Source organism: Buteo buteo, chromosome 12 (genome assembly GCF_964188355.1).
Source record: "Buteo buteo chromosome 12, bButBut1.hap1.1, whole genome shotgun sequence".
Lineage (NCBI taxonomy): Eukaryota > Metazoa > Chordata > Aves > Accipitriformes > Accipitridae > Buteo > Buteo buteo.
This window is the reverse complement of record NC_134182.1, coordinates 36854608-36871932: the sequence shown is the minus strand read 5'-3', so window position 1 is coordinate 36871932 and position 17325 is coordinate 36854608. Positions and strand designations below refer to the sequence as shown.

At 38.3% G+C, this 17325-nt stretch overlaps 1 protein-coding gene across 26 annotated transcripts in view; it reads left to right on the top strand.

The window, feature by feature from the left end:
- Positions 1-16332, top strand: part of AFDN (afadin, adherens junction formation factor) — a 133266-nt gene extending 116934 nt beyond the window's left edge. For 9 of the 26 annotated variants that reach the window (XM_075043363.1, XM_075043359.1, XM_075043370.1 and 6 more), the window contains 5 exons: positions 1153-1188; positions 5888-6022; positions 8241-8757; positions 12912-12996; positions 14144-16332. In XM_075043363.1, coding sequence (XP_074899464.1) covers positions 1153-1188; positions 5888-6022; positions 8241-8757; positions 12912-12996; positions 14144-14288 — 918 coding nt within the window. In that variant the 3' untranslated portion in view covers positions 14289-16332. Of the gene's footprint in view, positions 1-1152; positions 1189-5887; positions 6023-8240; positions 8758-12911; positions 12997-14143 lie in introns of those variants that run through there. The other 17 variants (XM_075043379.1, XM_075043375.1, XM_075043374.1 and 14 more) reach the window with 9 other exon arrangements.
- Positions 16333-17325: the final 993 nt, after the last annotated feature.

The following is a 17325-nucleotide window of genomic DNA, read 5'->3' as shown; positions in this document are numbered from 1 at the left end:
CTGACAAGGTTTGCTTACCTTAGCTTCAGTAATGTGAAAGCTCATAATGTATGTAATAAGATAACACAACTGAATAGTATGATAAAGGTGTGGGTTTTTTACTCTGTTGGTGGCTGTTGTCTCTCAGAATCTGTTAAATCTATTGTTACTGAGAAACAATTTCTGTAGGAAAATTTTTTTTTCTTTTCTGGATAATAGCATGGATACCAAAGTTACATACCAATACCTATGCTTTGACAGGCTTAAAAACTAGCTCTGTAATATGCTGAGTGTCTTCTGTTTGTTTATCTTGAAAAGATGACTTAATTCTGTGATAAGCAATTTTTAATTCTTGAGAAACGCTTGAACATGCTTATTTTGACATTCAGAAATAGCTATCTGCTTGAGTAGTATTTGAATTCAGGGTTGTTTTGGCAGCTTGATTTCCTAAACTTACTCTTTTCATATTTGCTACAGTCTGCATTGCTTTCCTTTTTTTCTTGTGGCTAACTTTATTACTGTGTAAAACAATAGATACCTCAAACTTGGAAACTGAAGAAAGGAAAAGCTAAATATATCTTTGGCAAACAGGTTGCGTTCAAGCCCAGCATTGCTGGCGTGTAATTTGTAGCACACAGGCAGTTACCTATGGGAATAAAAAAAAATCCATGTAAAACTGCCATTTTAAAAACCAGCATATTTAAAATTTTACTGTAGCAAGGCTAAAAAGGCCATGTGTTGTTAATAGAAAGCCAGTTGTATTGCATAACATTCTATCAGTCTTCTCTGCAAGTGCTGGATTTAAAATACTATTTGTGCATAAGCTTCCAAAATGCTGGAAGAACATTTTGAAACTAAAAAATAACAGTTGTCTTGAACTGAAGTCATGTTTGCATTTTGGTTACATTTCACTGTCTGTACTACTAGAGATGCAATAAGTAGCATCTCTGGAGAACTACTGAGGTTTTGAATGAGTCAAACCAATACTGATAAAAATTTCAGATATTTGATTGTTTTCACTTCTGTACTTGAGGATTATGTCAATTCAGTTCCTCGTTCTAAAGCAGCTGACTTAACAAATAAAAGAAGATGCTTTTGAAATGGCACAAGTCTAACCTATCTTTATTTTCACTGTGCATCTTTCTTTTTTCCCCTCTTTCTTACTACCTGCAGCAGACTGCTGTGCCAGCAATCTCTGTTCTAGATTTGGTATGTTTGTTTCTTTCTCTTCAATATCTCTTTCCCATTTCAATTCCTGATATTATTGATAACCACCCTATGTGCTTTGCATGATGATTTGGCATCTTTGGGTGTTCAAAAATCATTGTGATACAATAAGCAGTAAGTTAACTGTGAGCATGCATTTGAATGTTTCCAGATGTGGTGACTCCTTTCCCTGTGTTTCCTTCCTTTTAGATGTTGTGTTCTGCTTGCAGGCTTGATTTGTTTGTTGTAGCAGTGGTCTAATATAAAACTGTGTATTGGATGTTTTGTGCAGTCGTGTTTATAAAATCTCACTAATAACTTTGAATGAACAGGCTGTGAGGTAAGATTTCCTCCCTTCCCTTCCCCACCCCTGCAGGTTTTAGAAGAGCTCTAGCAACACCATTCCTTTCCAATTTGAAGTGAAATTGTCCTGAGAGCCTAATAATACAGCATACTGTTTCAGCACATGCTGAAACCCTGTTGTTTACAGGTGTTGCAATTTTCTCATTAAAGTAAAAATGAATTGTAAACTCAGAAATTACTTCTGAATTAGTATTTCCAAGTAGGTCACATAAACATGCAATTATTAAGTTACCATATAACTTCAGTTTAAATTGGTTAATACCATTCTCTTGCATCTAAAACATGACAGGCTTTTGAATTGGAGCAGTAATTGCTATGACTCCAGCTAATTCTGTATTTTATTGCTCTCATTGCAAATGGGTACATGGAAAAAGAGTTCTGTAGTCTTCTAGAGAAGAAATACATCTCCTTCAAAGTGTATTTCTAGATAATTACTATACCAATTTGACAGAAAGGTAATACTTGCAAGTCCTGTTAGTATAATTAATTTGTACTGCTGGAAAAAACTGTAAACATGTCAGTTCACAACATGGATTTGGATATTCAGCACTGCTTTATTTAAGAAAAACACAAAACACCTTTTAAAATGCATACTTCAGATAACTTCATCTGTCTCAGGTGTTTGGTTTTTTATCTGTGCGGTACAAGCATTAAGCAGCTGACAGCAGTGAAACAGGTGAAGCATGTCAGCTTTCTGAATTAATGGACAAGCCAGGAGTCATGGATTTTTCAGACTTAATATCTATCAATATTTTTTCTTATTACTACTCCTGTATTTTTTTGCTTAAGCCTTGTTCCCCAGACCTCTGACTTGATAGATAAGGTTCTTTGCTAAGCAGGCTGTAAACTTCTGGATCTTTCTGCAACAGGAGGTTGTGAAGGCAGACGGTATCATCAGCTTTAAAAATGGATTAGACAAATTCATAGCCATCATGCCTGTAAATAGCTACGCAAAGGATTACACAAGGCTGTACCAGCTGACATCTCTAGTACCGTGCTGGGGAAATGCTGGAAGAAATGGCCAGGCTCCTGTGCAGCTCTTCTTGCTGTGGTCAGAGGCAGAATACTGTGCTAGATGGATCTATGGCCTGAATCAGTCAAGGATTTATTATCCTCATAAGTTTAGCTTTAAAAAAAGAAAGCAAGCGAATTTTGAAATAGACGATATTGAATGCTGTACCCAGCAAATACCTCTTTTTCCTAATTTCATCATTTTCATACTGTTCATGTGACTTTCTGGGCATAGGTGCATCTATGCTATGCCACTTCCTGTACCCAATTGATTACTACTTTGTTTCTAGAGGAAAAAAATACAATTTCAAATGCTCAGTGCTTTTTATGTATGTCTAACTTGAGCATTGGTGATAGCTGTTCTGCTATTTACAAGGCTGGTGAAGGGTGATGAATAGTTAATGCACGAATTGTCAACTTGGCTAGTGTTTGTCTTTTTAAATTCCCTGGGCCACTAACAGATCTGACCCAGCTTTAGCTGTCATAAATAAATAGGTATAAATTTAAAGTTCGTCTGGAACGTCTTTTAAAGCGTTATAAGCAGTGCTTGGAGAAATGAATTTTGTCTGGAACCTGAGACTTCCTGGATGCCTGCCAGTCCTGTGAATATCTTAACATTTCTGATACGGATCAGCCCATCGGCCCAACAGCTCAGAAGAAAGGTGGCCTTTTTTGCCCTCTGTGGTAGGAATAGTGCTGCAAGCTTGCGTTGGCGATGGGGACAGAGTTGTGCAGCGAAGCGAACTGTTGGCAGTTTGCAGTAGAGCTGAGACAAAGCAGGGGGAAAGAATTAGTGCTTTGTGCTTAGCTGCTTTGCTTTCTTACAGCTGGGAGAACGCTCTTCTCCGTCACTCTGGCTGTACGGATCAGTTGTTTCTACCTGTTACAATATAAACATGTACTGCTTTGGAGAAGCCGTGGAAGTACAGTAAATCACATGAAAACGTGACTTTTTAACTAGAGAAAAACTAATTGGGACAGAGAAGTATCGAATTGAAATACTCAACCTGGGAATCTAATGGGCTTCCTAATAGAAATGAGACATGAAGCTAATTTTCCTTAGCATCTTGAAAATTTGGGATGAAGTTTGAATTGGGTACTGCTGTACACAATTACAAACACAAATGCCTGCAAGTGCTCTGGCATGCCTCACCATCCCACCGCTCCCTGCCTTGGTCTGGGAATGCTCCAGAGTAGAAACCAGTTACAGATCAGAAAGAAATGAAATGCCACTCTCTTCAATAGTTGCTCTCTTCCCGCTTGTGCCTTACATATAATTTTTGGCCTTTTTACTAGGTGTTATATTTAGAATAGCCTCTGACCTGGATACTGTTGTCTTCACGATTATTATGGTTCAGATGTTGACAACAGTTCCCAGGTGGGCACCCTGCCCAGTTTTCACTTCTTTCTTTAAGACCAGAAGAAAATAAACCAAACCAGTCCTACTTCCCCTTTAATTTAGTTTCAAATATTTTCTTGTTTAAGTGCATTTGAATAGGAATTTGCTACTAAGCAAAAAGGCATCCATGCCGTAACCTGGGATCAGTAACTGCCGTGTTCAGAGTTTTTTCTCTGAATGCAGCTGGGACAGAGTGAAGGAGTTTTCCTGTATTTTTTCACTGTGCAGTTTTTGTGCCTTTTTTTTTAAGAGGAAATTACTTCTTTTCTATAAACTCTTTTGAATTACTAGTTGTCTTTCCTTTTGACAGCAATATTATCTCCTTTGCTAAAATAATGTCTTTTTAATAACCAAGACAAGAAGAGGTCTTAATTCCAGCAGGGAGTTCATTAACTACTTTATTCCCTGCTCTACTGTATATACTGAGCTTGATGTCTATGTCATTTTCAGTTAGGAATTACAAAATTTTAGCCCTAAATAATGGGAATTTCCTTGGAGGTAGCATCCTCTACTATATGTTTGCCGAATTATTGCCTAAATGAAATGAATTAATTTTGTTATTTAGCTTTCATGCTCAAAAATGGTGGGTTTTAACACTTCAAATGGGAGGTGTTTTCACTGCAAGTAGTCTGTATAGCTGCTTGAAGATGTACAAGGCAAATGTTTTCAAAATTACCTGTTGTACACGGTCATAAGATACCCATAACACAAATAGTATGTGAATAGTGGGGGAAATAATTACCAGAAAATGAGTAAAAAAATTTTTTTAAAGTTTGTTTTTAGAATTGATTGGAAAATTTATTAGAAAACCTAATCTGCTTTAAAGCACATTTCCTGTTAATTAATTGTGGGGGGAGATACCTACATGAAGGTTGTCCTCACAAAGTCTATTGAAACTGATTTTATCCTACTATATCATTATTGCTTTGTGTCTTAGGGCCTTTTTCTGTAAATGAAACTGGATTGTAAAACCAGGTGTAGAGAAGTATCTGTGTTACATGCAGCTTATAGCAAGGTCCAGTGATTTACTAATTTGTACCAATCAGTATAAAAGATCTTGGGGCAGGGGAGGGAATTACTTTAAAACATATGCTGCAGTAAGAAATAACACAGCATGAAGTCCAGTTAATTTCTACTTGCGAATATTATTGTGCCAGTGAATATTGCTGTCCATCAAGGGCTTCAATACCGTTAGCTCTAGCAAATCATGCTAAGTTTGGATTGTTGTTCAGTTTTCTGTGCAGTGTTTATCATAAGCGTGTATAAAACAGTATTGTCTGTTGGACATCAGTTGTTCATGTGAGCTGTTGAACCTCCGTAGTCAAAGACTTCTTTGCCTCACTCTCTGCTTTTTCCAAAACACATCTGTTGCAGATACAGTGGGAGATTTTATTTATCTCCTGAGACTATTTGCAGACTTGCTGAATGAGCCTGTTACTTTAAATGGATTGACCCTTTGACTAATGAGTCATGATTTTCCGGTGCTTAAGTACTAATCCAAAATGAAAAACCAATTGGCTGCTGGAGCTATGGACTGTTGGTTCCAAGTATTTAATTTCACTTTACTGTACCTATGAGGCTGTGGTTGCTGAAGCTGTCTGGAACGTGAGTCACCTCAGTCTTCTGCTAGGGGTTCATATGTGACTGCTAAAAATGTCTCCCTGTGTGTGTTGTGCTTTTATGTATGTAGTTCTGTGCATCTCCCTTATTTATTTATTTATTTATTTTTGTTCACCCCTCCCAAGGGATTTTAGGGAAACCAGTGTAACAAAGCATACTTTTAACAGCTGAACATTATATTGATTTCTGTGTAGTATAGCATTTTCTACCGAATGAGTTATTTTTAGATGCAAATACTCAGGTTACATTTTTTTTTTTGACCCATCTTACCCACGAGTGGCAAAAAAATTAAAGATGCGTCTCTGTTAGTTACAGGATGAAGAACGCAGACGGCAGCAACAGTTGGAAGAAATGCGCAAACGAGAAGCAGAAGACAGAGCCAGGCAGGAAGAAGAGCGCCGACAGCAAGAGGAGGAGCGGACCAGAAGAGAGGCTGAAGAAAAGGTTGTGGTCTTCGAGTGCTGCAGGGCTTCTTACAGGCCTCTCCTCTTTAGCCTGCCCACCAACAGCTCAGTGTTGGGTCAGCAGGGGTTAAACACACTAGCCCTCCTGATAAGGGTCATGACCCAAGGCTTCAGTTTATCCAATATAAAACAAAAAGTAATTAAACAAAGAGCCCATTTGTGGTGGCCGGAGTTGATCGGTATTGCAGAGATAGTACTGTAGTCTTACCGGCTGCAGGTTTTTAGCAGTGGCAAGGGTTTGCCTTCAGAGCCTTTTCTGAAAGTTATGGCAGACATCAATTGCCTCCTCGTTTCCTTCAGCCCCCAACATGACCTGCCTACCTTCTTTATTATAAAGGCTGCTCAGTTAGTGGTGTTGGGTTTTTCTTTGTCTCAGAGACGGCACTGAAATATTTTTGCAGTAACTGTTTTATAGAGATAGAGAGAAATACGAAATGCAGTGGAGTGGAGATGAGTACTCCATATTGTCTTTTATGTTTGTACTATGGGAAGAAAGGGAATTGGTTTCTATAAAGCAAGCAAATAATTTCAGCAGATAAATCACTGTGCAATCAGATTCTAAAAATTGAGGCTTCTAGGTTCCTTCCAAACATTATACATGAATTTGAGAAGCTTTATTGTTCAAAACTGGAAGACAAAGCACCTTCTTTGACTCAGTGTATTTGTTAAGACACTCTTCTTCCTCGAGAAAGAACAGTTACTTTTGCTCAGATTGAAGACTTGCCTGTTAGTAACACTGGCTTCAGAATGAAGACAGAGGGCTAGCTTTTAATGTTGAGAGAAATTTCATCATGGAAGAATGAGCAAATATATTTAAAAAACCAAACAAAACACCTTAGATACATTTACTTTGTTAATTTGTTTTGGTAGCTTGTTTCCAAGCTTTGTTAGATTTTTTCCATAAGCAGTATGGGTTGATGAGTAGAGGAAAGCTAAGCTGGGGGTGGTGATAGGTGGGAAGTGAGGAAGGTGTATCTGGACTGAGGAAAGTATTTAAAAATATACTGTAGGAAGTTAAAAAAGGCAACCAAAAAAACCAACCAAGGCTCTCTTAATTTCTGACGATGACGCAGCCAAATGACATTTGGATCACAGGCTTGAAAGGGTTTTCACTGACAGATCTCAACTGAGACACTCACACATCTACCAACTCAGAACTCGGCACCATCTGACTGCTACAATGGTTTTAGAGTAGTACAAGGAGATGAGTTTCATGTCTTTGCTCTAGATGAACAAGATCAGATTGATTTATTATTTTTTTAGGATAACTGACTCAACGGTGTCGAGCAGATAAGGTGGATTTTTTTTGAACATGTGGATTAAAACCAGAAATGATGGTTGTTCAAAATGTCATATATTCCCAGCAGAAGTCATACTACGCTTAGACAAAAGAGTTTGTGTAACATATGGTTTCCAAATACACGTTTTCATTTGTTATCAAACAAACTACTGAATAGACCCTTGTATTAATTTACAATGTGGCTTAGACAAGAGCTGAACAGAATTAAATGCTATTTAGTTTTAAAACAGTAAAAAAAGTCTTAAACTGGAAAAATACATAGAAGATATTTCATGGCCTTTTAAATGGTCAATAGCCTCATATAAATATCATTAGCATAGGGTTTTTTAATTTGTTTTTTTATGAGTGTTTTTTAAAAAGTTATTTGATGTCTGTTGTAGAAAAGTTCTTGATTTGTACGTGAAAGCAGTTTTGCTGGTATTTACACTAGAAGCTTTGTTAGGAGTCATCTATTCCAAGGCTCTGTTGATAAATTTACATTGTATAATCATGCAGCAGAATTACAAAGTGCCTTTTTTAAGGTGGTGGTTAATTCTAGTTATTTTTCCTCTCCCACAGATTCTCTACAGCTGTAGTAAATCTACCCCTTATTAACTGTAGTTACATTTTGAGTAATAAATGCTGGACTTGCCCTTAGTTCACACAGGTAGTTGCCTTAGTTACCACAGGCAGTGGTAAACCTGGAAATAACAGCAAAATGCTGTGTTAGAGGACGACTGCCATTTTTTTCATAGTAGTAAGTATTGTTTGTATGAGACCATATAGATGGCTCTGCTTATTGCCAGAAAAGGAGACAAAAAAAGATGTTTGTAGCTCAGTGATGGAAAACTTAAATCTCTCTTAGATTGAAACGTCTGTCTTTCTGACCACTGTGTTTCTGTTTCCTCTGGACTTGCAGAGGCGACAGGAAGAGGAGTATTACAGTCGCTTAGAGGCTGAAAGGCGCAGGCAGCACGATGAAGCAGAACGAAGATTACTGGAACCTGACGAGCCTGGTCTGTACAGACCTCCGCTTCCACGGGAATATGAACTCCCATCCCCAACCCCTTCATCTAACGCTCCTCCTCCCCCACCTCAGCGAAACACCTCTTACCTCAAAACACAGGTCCTCTCCCCTGACACGATTTATACTGCCAAGTTTGTTGCATACAATGATGATGATGAGGAGGAGGAGGATTCCAATCTAGCAGGTCAGGATAAGTACTCCAGCACAAGAAAATCTTATGGTGACTTTCCTCCTGCCACCCTTAAGCCACAGCAGCCCTCCCGCCAGCCTCGCCCAGTTTCAGATGGCCTCTTTCTTTCCAACTCATTCCAGTCATCTCCAGTCAATGCCAACAGTACTGCGGCCAAAAAAAGCCAGCCCCCGCCCCCACCAAACAAACACAGTTTCATCCATGCCAGCAGCTCTAAAGGTAGACGCCATGAAATCAATCGTCTCTACACAACTATCCTCATGTTTTCAACTCTGGTGCTGTAGATTGAATCACTGACTTTGTGATTTACTTTTTTTCCCCACTTATCACTTTTCACTATGGTGATCTAACTTAAATCCTGATATTAATATGAATCCTCCAATTTTTCATTGTTTTGATCTCTCAAATTTCCTTGTTCCTTATCCAAACTCTTAAAAAGCAGAAATTCCATCTTTCAGACGATGAATCGGAAATTATTTTAACTGTTACTCAACCAATTCAAAGTACTGTTGGTTTTGGCTTTCACTCTGTATCTTTCAGTGATTTGTTATGTATGACTCACCCCTGGGTTCTCAGGGCAGCTGGAAGTGCACCTTTCTTGAACACAGGAAACTTTTTCTAATGGGTTCATGGACAGAGCTTATCTTCTGCTTTTGTTATTGGTACCAGGGTTCTCTCTTTTAATAGTGTGTGCAAATGGCTTTAAAAATGACCTTTGTAGATGTGGTTCTTACATATACAAGCACCAAGAGACATATAGGACATGCAGTTAGTTTCATGGATTAGGCACCGTTCCTTTACTTCTGGTTCGTACAGTGCAGTTTTCTTGCAAAGAGAGACAAAAATCTAAATTTCATCTTCGTGCCTTTTGCTTTACTCCTTCCCTCCCCTTCTATGCCCCTGAAATTCTTTGTCTGCTCATCTTGTTTCTTCTATAACTCCAAGAGGGCAACCATAATGGAGTTTCATTTCAAGTAGATCTCTAGCTGTTAGTAACTTCAGCACTGTATTTTATCTGCAGAGTACTAATTTAGCTATACTCATGAATTCAAAGCTAATTCAGTCCAAAGTTCCATGCTAAATTTTTTTAAGCTGCTGCCGTATAGGAAGAATCTTACATACTTTACTCTTTGAGTATGTGTCTGTGTAGATCTCACTCTAATAAATTTGCAGTTTATTAATAGAAGATTTTGTCTTTAAATAGCAGCATCTGCCAGCACTTCTCATACATTTGTTTTCTTCTTCTATATTCTTCTGAAGGGAATGGTGGCCATGACATTCCCATAGTTTGTTCTTTTTACTTGTACTGGAAGTCAAGAAATGCCTGACAACCAACTCCAGCTGACCAAATCGTCCTTCTAAAATGCAAAGGGTAGCAAGGGAAAGAGTTTATGCTGACTTCTAGCCAAATGGCTAACTTGTTTACTGGATTCCAGTCTCAAAGACAAATGTGGAAGCCTACAATATGGTATATACCTGATCACCTTTTTGGCCATGTAACAAATTATGAAAATCATGTGCTTTCTTTAATCAGAAGTGTGGTGTCCCCTGGTCATAGGGAGCATACAAGCCTCAGAAGAGGTTCCAGCTATCAGAAGCACTTCTAATCCAGCTGTAGTAGGGTATTAATCTGATTTAGGATATGTAGGAGGCCATACAGGTACATGATACTCGGAGCTTCTTGTCTGCATCCTTTTCAATTAAGGCTCAAGTCATCGTTTTCCAGCAAGGTATCCTTTCCTTTGCAGGGCAAATTAGCCTCTGCTGCAGTTGGACTGCTTCCCGTGCCAAAGAGAAGCTTTTCACAGCATTGGGTGGTTTTAATATTGGTGAAGGGACAGTAGTTTGGCTCAGTTGTAATTACTGTCCAACTGATAGAGTTGATGCTTAGCAGTTTTGCTGTTCGGGGTCAGTACAGCACCCAAGCTGCATAAAAAGTATCCACACTGATAGTCGTTTAAAGGGGGGAAAAAAAACCCCAAACCTGTTCATTTACCCTGGTGTTGCCTCTCAGATCTTGTGATGTAGTAGTCCCTATGGATCCTGCAAGCCCCTCTGTCACTCCTGTCTGGCTCTGTCATAGGTTCCAAATCCTAAATGAAGGTGAGGGAAGGTTTTAGCTTTTCAGTGTGTTGTCATTGGACTGGAGTGTAAGTAGACACACTGTACCCTACCTGCTATATGCTACCATTACAGGGCAAATAATTCCATTGTGCCTACCTACCATCCATGTGAGCCCACTGATAAACCCACAACCAGTGAACCCGAATCACAGTTTTGTATCAGAAGGACTCTAGCTTTTGAGTACCTTATATCACACAGAATTAATGAGTTAAAATAAGATTCTAGAAAGGCAGGAAACATGGAAAAGATTCTCTTTAAACACTACGACTATCTGTGTTGTCAGCTTGCTCTTAGGAATATTCTGAAACGGCAGGCTTCTGACATGAAATTTTTGTACTGTACGTACTGAATTCTTCTTCTTTCAAAGGACTTTCTTTTTCTAGAAATTCTTACTTGAAACTGACTGTGACAGAGTATAAAATGTGCCTTCTGTCACAACATGTAGGCTTCCAAAGGCCCTTGCTTCCCTTCCCTATTTGGCACTTGGAAGGCTGTACATGTGATGAACTAAGTAACTGCAGAACCATCGGTCACTAGCTGGCACCACCACTCTTCCTGCCTCCCATCATCCACAACCCAGAATGCCATTTCCTATGTAATTGCACTTCCCACTCCTGCCTTCTGTTAATTTTAACGGAAAAATGAATCTCAGGAAAGCGAAACATTCAGTGATATTTTTTTGTGTGCGCGCGTTTGTTTTTCCCTGGAAAACAATGAGAAGGACTTCTACAAAGATTTGGTTAGGGTTTTGGTAACAATTAAAGAATATTGTAGTATGATGCTTCGCCTTTAATAACCTAATTCATAAACCATACAACTAATTCTGAATACTCTTATTTCATAATTTTTAAAATAGCCATGAGAACAGGTTAACTTCACCTGATTGCTCAAGCTTCTATGAAGACTGCCTGCGTAACGTACAAAGCCGTTTGCACAAAATGCAGAATTCACTGTGCAGTTTACCATCTCCCATCTCGCTGACTCTGTTGCATTACTGTCCTTTACAGCTCGTTTCTGTTCTGAATGTTAACTCTAGTAAACCACGCTTCTGCAAATTTTGCTCTCGTACCTTCTTCCACTGGGTCTCTTAAGACCATCAAGTCTGTCAACTAACCAAGAAAAAAGCCAACACCCAAATCAAAACTATTGTCCTAAAGCCAGGTGGAAGTGTGAACCACAGCACATGGATCCAGAATTGTCAAAGTAGGGAAGGGAGTACTTATATGTATGTAAGACTCATGTCTGAAAGGAGAAAAACTTCCATATGCCTGGCATACCTAGTATGATTTGGCCTGCTACAAAATTTTGGTGGAAAAAATGTAGCCTACAACATGCTAGCTAAATTAGTTTCTGTGTTCCAGCCTCATAGGTCTCTTATTGACTATTTATGAGAAATTACATATACCAGTGGAAGAAGCAAACATTTCCTTTTGTACCAAAGAAGGTTCACAAGACATAACACGTACAATATTGAGACCAGAACTGTCTGAAGACAAATCTGAGTATTGTGCTGATACTTATTATTACTTTTTCCGGATGGTTATTAAGAGAGTATGGTCTTAAATATAAATGAAATTATTCAACTTATTGATTGGAAAGAAAAGGTTTTGTCTTGTGGCCTTTAGAAAGAATTAATACAATGTGTAAAATCTGTGTGTTGTATCAACTTAAACTAAAGGTGCAGTGCTGCAAGATAACTTGCTTGAAATTTAAATTTAAGGGCGAGGGGGGAATGGGGGGTTTTCTGAATGATACAGTTTACTTAATCAGACTAAACAGACAAAAATTCTGACTCTGCTGAATTGCAAAGATCGTATATACTAATCTTAGCTTACTTCTAGCCTCATAAAGGGAGCAGCTGCAGCTAACTTGCTTCCTGTGGAGCTTGTTACAGGGTAATGAAGTGTGTTGCTCTTTCTGTCAATCGCCTTGAACAACTTGTAATGTTTGTCTTACAGTAAGCCATAATAAGATAAAGATCATGATTTGATTCGTGCTGGATAATCTAAACAAAATGTGTTCTGACTCAAAATTAGGAATAAAAAAATTATAGCTGTTTTGAGGGGGGGGGGGGAATTTAGTACTACTGATTTTAAATATTCCAGATTTCAAATGACACACTAAATTTATTTCTGACTCTAGTTTGAGATTATTTCTTGAAAGAAGCACTGCACCTTTTTGAAGAAATACAATATAAAACTTCTGTGTTGTAACTGCAGTCCTTCAACTTACTTTTTCTTTTGCATAAGGAATAAATTCATACACTGGATCTACAGGAGCAGCTGTTGGGGCCCATGAAGTGTATCGGGATCCAAGAGACAAAAGATCTAAAAGGTGACAGACAGGAGTCCATTAACTTTTATACACCTGACTTGGCTAACTTCTGCAATATGTACTGTTGTTATTCTATCTCTGTGAGCTATTCAAGAGCTCTGGAGTACCTTGGGTTACTATAAAATACAGCGACGTTGTCCACACGTCTTTAGGTGATCTGAAGTACTACTTCATAGCAGCAAATTTCAGTGCTACAACTGAGTAAACTGAATGATAATTATAAATGAACAACTTCAACTGGTTTAGGTGTATTTATAAATCTGAACAGTAGCTCTCAAGTGGGATTCTTACCAAATTTGTAATAAGCATTAGTAATACAGGCTATATCTTCTGTGTGAGTGGCAAGCTTTGCTGTGTAGCATACTGAAGATGTGACTGGGCTTGGCTAGGATGCTGTAGAAGCTGTTAGCCCAGCTGCTGCATTTTAAAATGTAGTTAATGTTTCAGTGGAGTGTGCAGAGCAGAGACCTGTTGGAGCTAAAAGGGAAACCTCTTCTGATCAAGAAATTGAAATATATACTAAAGCTTTATTGTATGAGGGTTAATCACATATGTAAAGTATTGTTAAAGCTGCAACTAAGAATGATTTGAGATCTTCACTGCAGTGGTCAGAAACACATAATACAAAAGTTGGTTTTCTACAACAGTAAGAGATAAGTGCAAGAGCTTGGGCAACAATTGCACTCGGAAGCTTTGCCAGTAGTTGAAATACAGAGGTGCTGCAGCTGCTAGAGCACACCTCAGTACTGGTAGCTTTGTTTACCAAGACATAAAAGCTTAGTATTCCAGTTTTTTTCCTAGACGCGTGCCACCACAGAGAGGCTTGCTACTTTAGCCATAACAGCAATGCTGTGCTAAGATAGATAGAGCCTTAGTTTACACTTGCACTTCGCTTTGAAAGTTGGCAAGCAGTTTCATTCATGTTTATGTGCCAGAGATGGTCATGAGCTATTAATTTGCCTAAGTGATAGCACAATGTCAGAATTAAAGGTATGCGTGGGGAACAAAACCTTGCAGAACACTAAATGGAGAATCTTTTGCTGTATTCAAAAAAGCTGTCAGTTGATACATGTCGCTAAGAATTACTATATTTAAGGATATTGTAGCTAAGAATTATAACAAAGACTTTTTTTTTTTCCCTTTCCAGTCAAGATACAGATTTACCTGGAGCACCAGAAAACTTGACGTTCAGGGAACGCCAACGACTTTTTTCACAGGGTCAGGATGTATCCAATAAAGTAAAAGCTTCTAGGAAATTAATGGAACTGGAAAACGAGTTGAACACAAAGTAAGATTAAAGCACCTTATCAGATGTAACTGAAGATCTCTAAATTGAGGGATTGAGATGGGGGGCACACTACTAATGAACAGAAAATGAATGTTTTCTGAAAGGAGTGACTTTGATTCCTCTATATCTAAGACTGTTAATTAAGATTTAGAGATGTTGCAATAGCAAGAAAACTGATTACTTTGCCAGGAGCTTGTGGTTTATACAATGAAAGCACTGTAAAATTTTAAAGATATGAATCACGTGAAGGTAACTTTTTTTCCTTTCTGTTTTGGGGGTTAAGTTCTTGTGCACCAGACCAAGTAGCACTTGTCAAAGATAAGTTCTGTTTCCTGGTGTTTTACAGACACACTTTTGTTTTAGCTGCTGAGCAGAGAGAGTGAGAATAGCTTGAACTGCCTAAACTAAACTGTGCACTAGAAATTAGTATTTTAGGTTGTTTGATAAGAAGCCAATATCTGGGCCACCTTAAATAAGACTATAGCAAGTTTGACATACTGTAGGGTGTTCATAGAATGCTCAGCATATCAATACAGATCTTACCATTGCTTATTACTGGAGTAACACACATTCTGTAGGTAGAACCTTGGAATAAAAACATTTCTAGTCCTACATATTTGTTGGGTCTAAAATGGTTGCCTGAGAATTTATCTGTAGTTATGGAAAAGTCTGTATGTTGATGCATCCCCACTATATGTGCTTCAGACTTCCAAAAATGTGAAGATAAAACCGTTGGGTAGTTGTTTCATTTAAAAAATTACATAAGCAATAGATAGTAGGCTACACTAGTGGCCCTTCATCAGCTAGGACCAAAATGTTCGTAATGTATTAGAGGCGAGGAGTAATGATTCCAGTTCCAAGGTGGGCGGAAGAGATGCGTATGTTTTCTGAGAAAGGTAGATGAGAAGTTATTAGGCAATTAGGTGTGGAACAGTATCGATAAGTCTGCTATTATCAGTTCAGCAATATCTTTCCTTTTTTTCTGTGGAGAAGTGAACTGGCACATTAGAGAGAAAGACTGAAGTGTGAACCATCAAATACGATACTGCTGCTGGGAGTGTGAATGTTAGTGCGGTCGTTGACAGAGATGGTGTGCTGGCAGCGAACCGTCTCTGCTCACACTGAGGAAGCAGTGCTAGCGAGCTCTCCTTTAGTCTAGCTGGCTTTACCGACATCCTGTCAACTGTTGTACTGAAAATCTTTCTGGCAGTTCAAGCTATTTTTTCACACTGTAATAGCCTTATTTAATTTTAAATTGTTAATCTTTTTCCTCCCGCTATTTCTTCAGCTATGCGTATGTGGCTGATGATGTTGGGAATAAGGACCTCATCAGAATTTTTCTCATTGTGTGATGTTAAGACAATATATATTGTGATTCCAAACAAATTTTCTATTTGACAAAGCCCTTTATTGGCTTTAGATGATTTTTTTTTTCCTGTATCATATTGTTCTCTTATAAATATATATTTAGGGAATTGTGCACACTTCCAAATACAAAGGGGTAGACTTTCACTGCCTTAGGAAAGAAATCACTTTTAATAAGAGTTGTATGATAAATAAATGCAAGTTAATGAAAATTGGAGTGTAAATATTTTTTACGTATTTCAGGTTTCTTATTTGAAAGTGTGCTTTTACCGTTTCACCTGTTAAATATGAAGTAGAAGATTAAACTGGTTCAAAGTGTTAATGAAGGATCTGCATGCTTGCTATGTCTGTTAATCAGGAAAAGCAAGCCTCTCCCAATTTATCTTGAGAACACTAGCAGCCTTACAGTGACAAATTTTTCTTAAGGAAAAAAAACTTATGCTGTGGCTGAATTACTGTTGCTGCTAGAATCTGAAAAAGGCTTAGCAAAAAAAAATACCTATAACCTTCAGTGGAGTGGATTTGGCCGCTATTGGGCATTCGGGTCAAGTGTGAATATGTGTAAAAGTGCTTTTCATATTTGTCTGTGCATTATTATGAAAAACATCAAAACTGCTGTAGTTTCCCATTTCTACTGTATTTCACTTGCAACCTATTTTTAATAAAGTTTGTATTGTATTTAACTTTGCATTAAATGTTTTTTGTACTGTTTGTTATTTAATTCTGCATTCATAAACCAAAGGGGCTCTTCATATGTTTTGCCTTACCTGTCCTTTTAAAATATGCTTACAAGCAAAGTCAGAGGATTGCATAATGAATAGATGAAAACCTCAGATTAATTTTACGTGGAGAATCAACAAAGGAGGCTGGTTCTCATTGATCAGAGAGGAGCATTTCTTGACCTAATGTTGTTTATATCTGTAGCAGTGACTTGAAAGAGGTGATTTAACCAGCAACTTACGAAATAGTTTTGGTGGAGTCAGTTACCTGGGCTAGTCTAGTCGTACTGTGTGTGTATCCTCCTCAAGTGCAAGCTGTATTTCTAACAGTGAAGAGAAACCTGGAACGCAGCTTCTTTTGGAAAAGTAAATAGTTTTACAACCAGTGTCTCCATTGTGATTGCTGTGGTTAAAGTCATTTGATCTCTTTATTTTGAACACAAGGACAGGATAACTTTTTGTCAAATCTCTGAAAAAAAAAAAATCAGTTTGACTGACCTGGAAGTTTGGAGGGGTGGACTCAAATTCAGTGTGTAGTTTTGAATGAAAGTTGAGCTAAAGGCCTTAGAAATGGTGGTGCTCCTCTTTTATTGTTGGATTGATAAGGTTAGATAACTTGACTCTTGATGGGAGGCAACAGTTCAAGCTCTGCTTGGGGAGAGGGGGGAAGGGAACCAGGGCCCACTGAAGTGCTGTAGATGCCTTCTGCTGTAGCTGAACGTCCACTGGAGCCAGGATTGAGAGCCACCTATGTCTCTTTCCAGGTGAGTACCTTAATCTTTTGAGTTGTGGGGTCTAGACTTCAGAATTTTCAAAATCACTAATGAGGACGTTCTGGATTTTTGTATGAGAGATGTGTGTATAAAGGCCAGGAAGAAGCTGAAGGAACCACAGAAAGACAGAAGTGCTGTTCAGTAAGTTGGAAGGAAATGACTGCCAGGACCTCGAGGCATGACT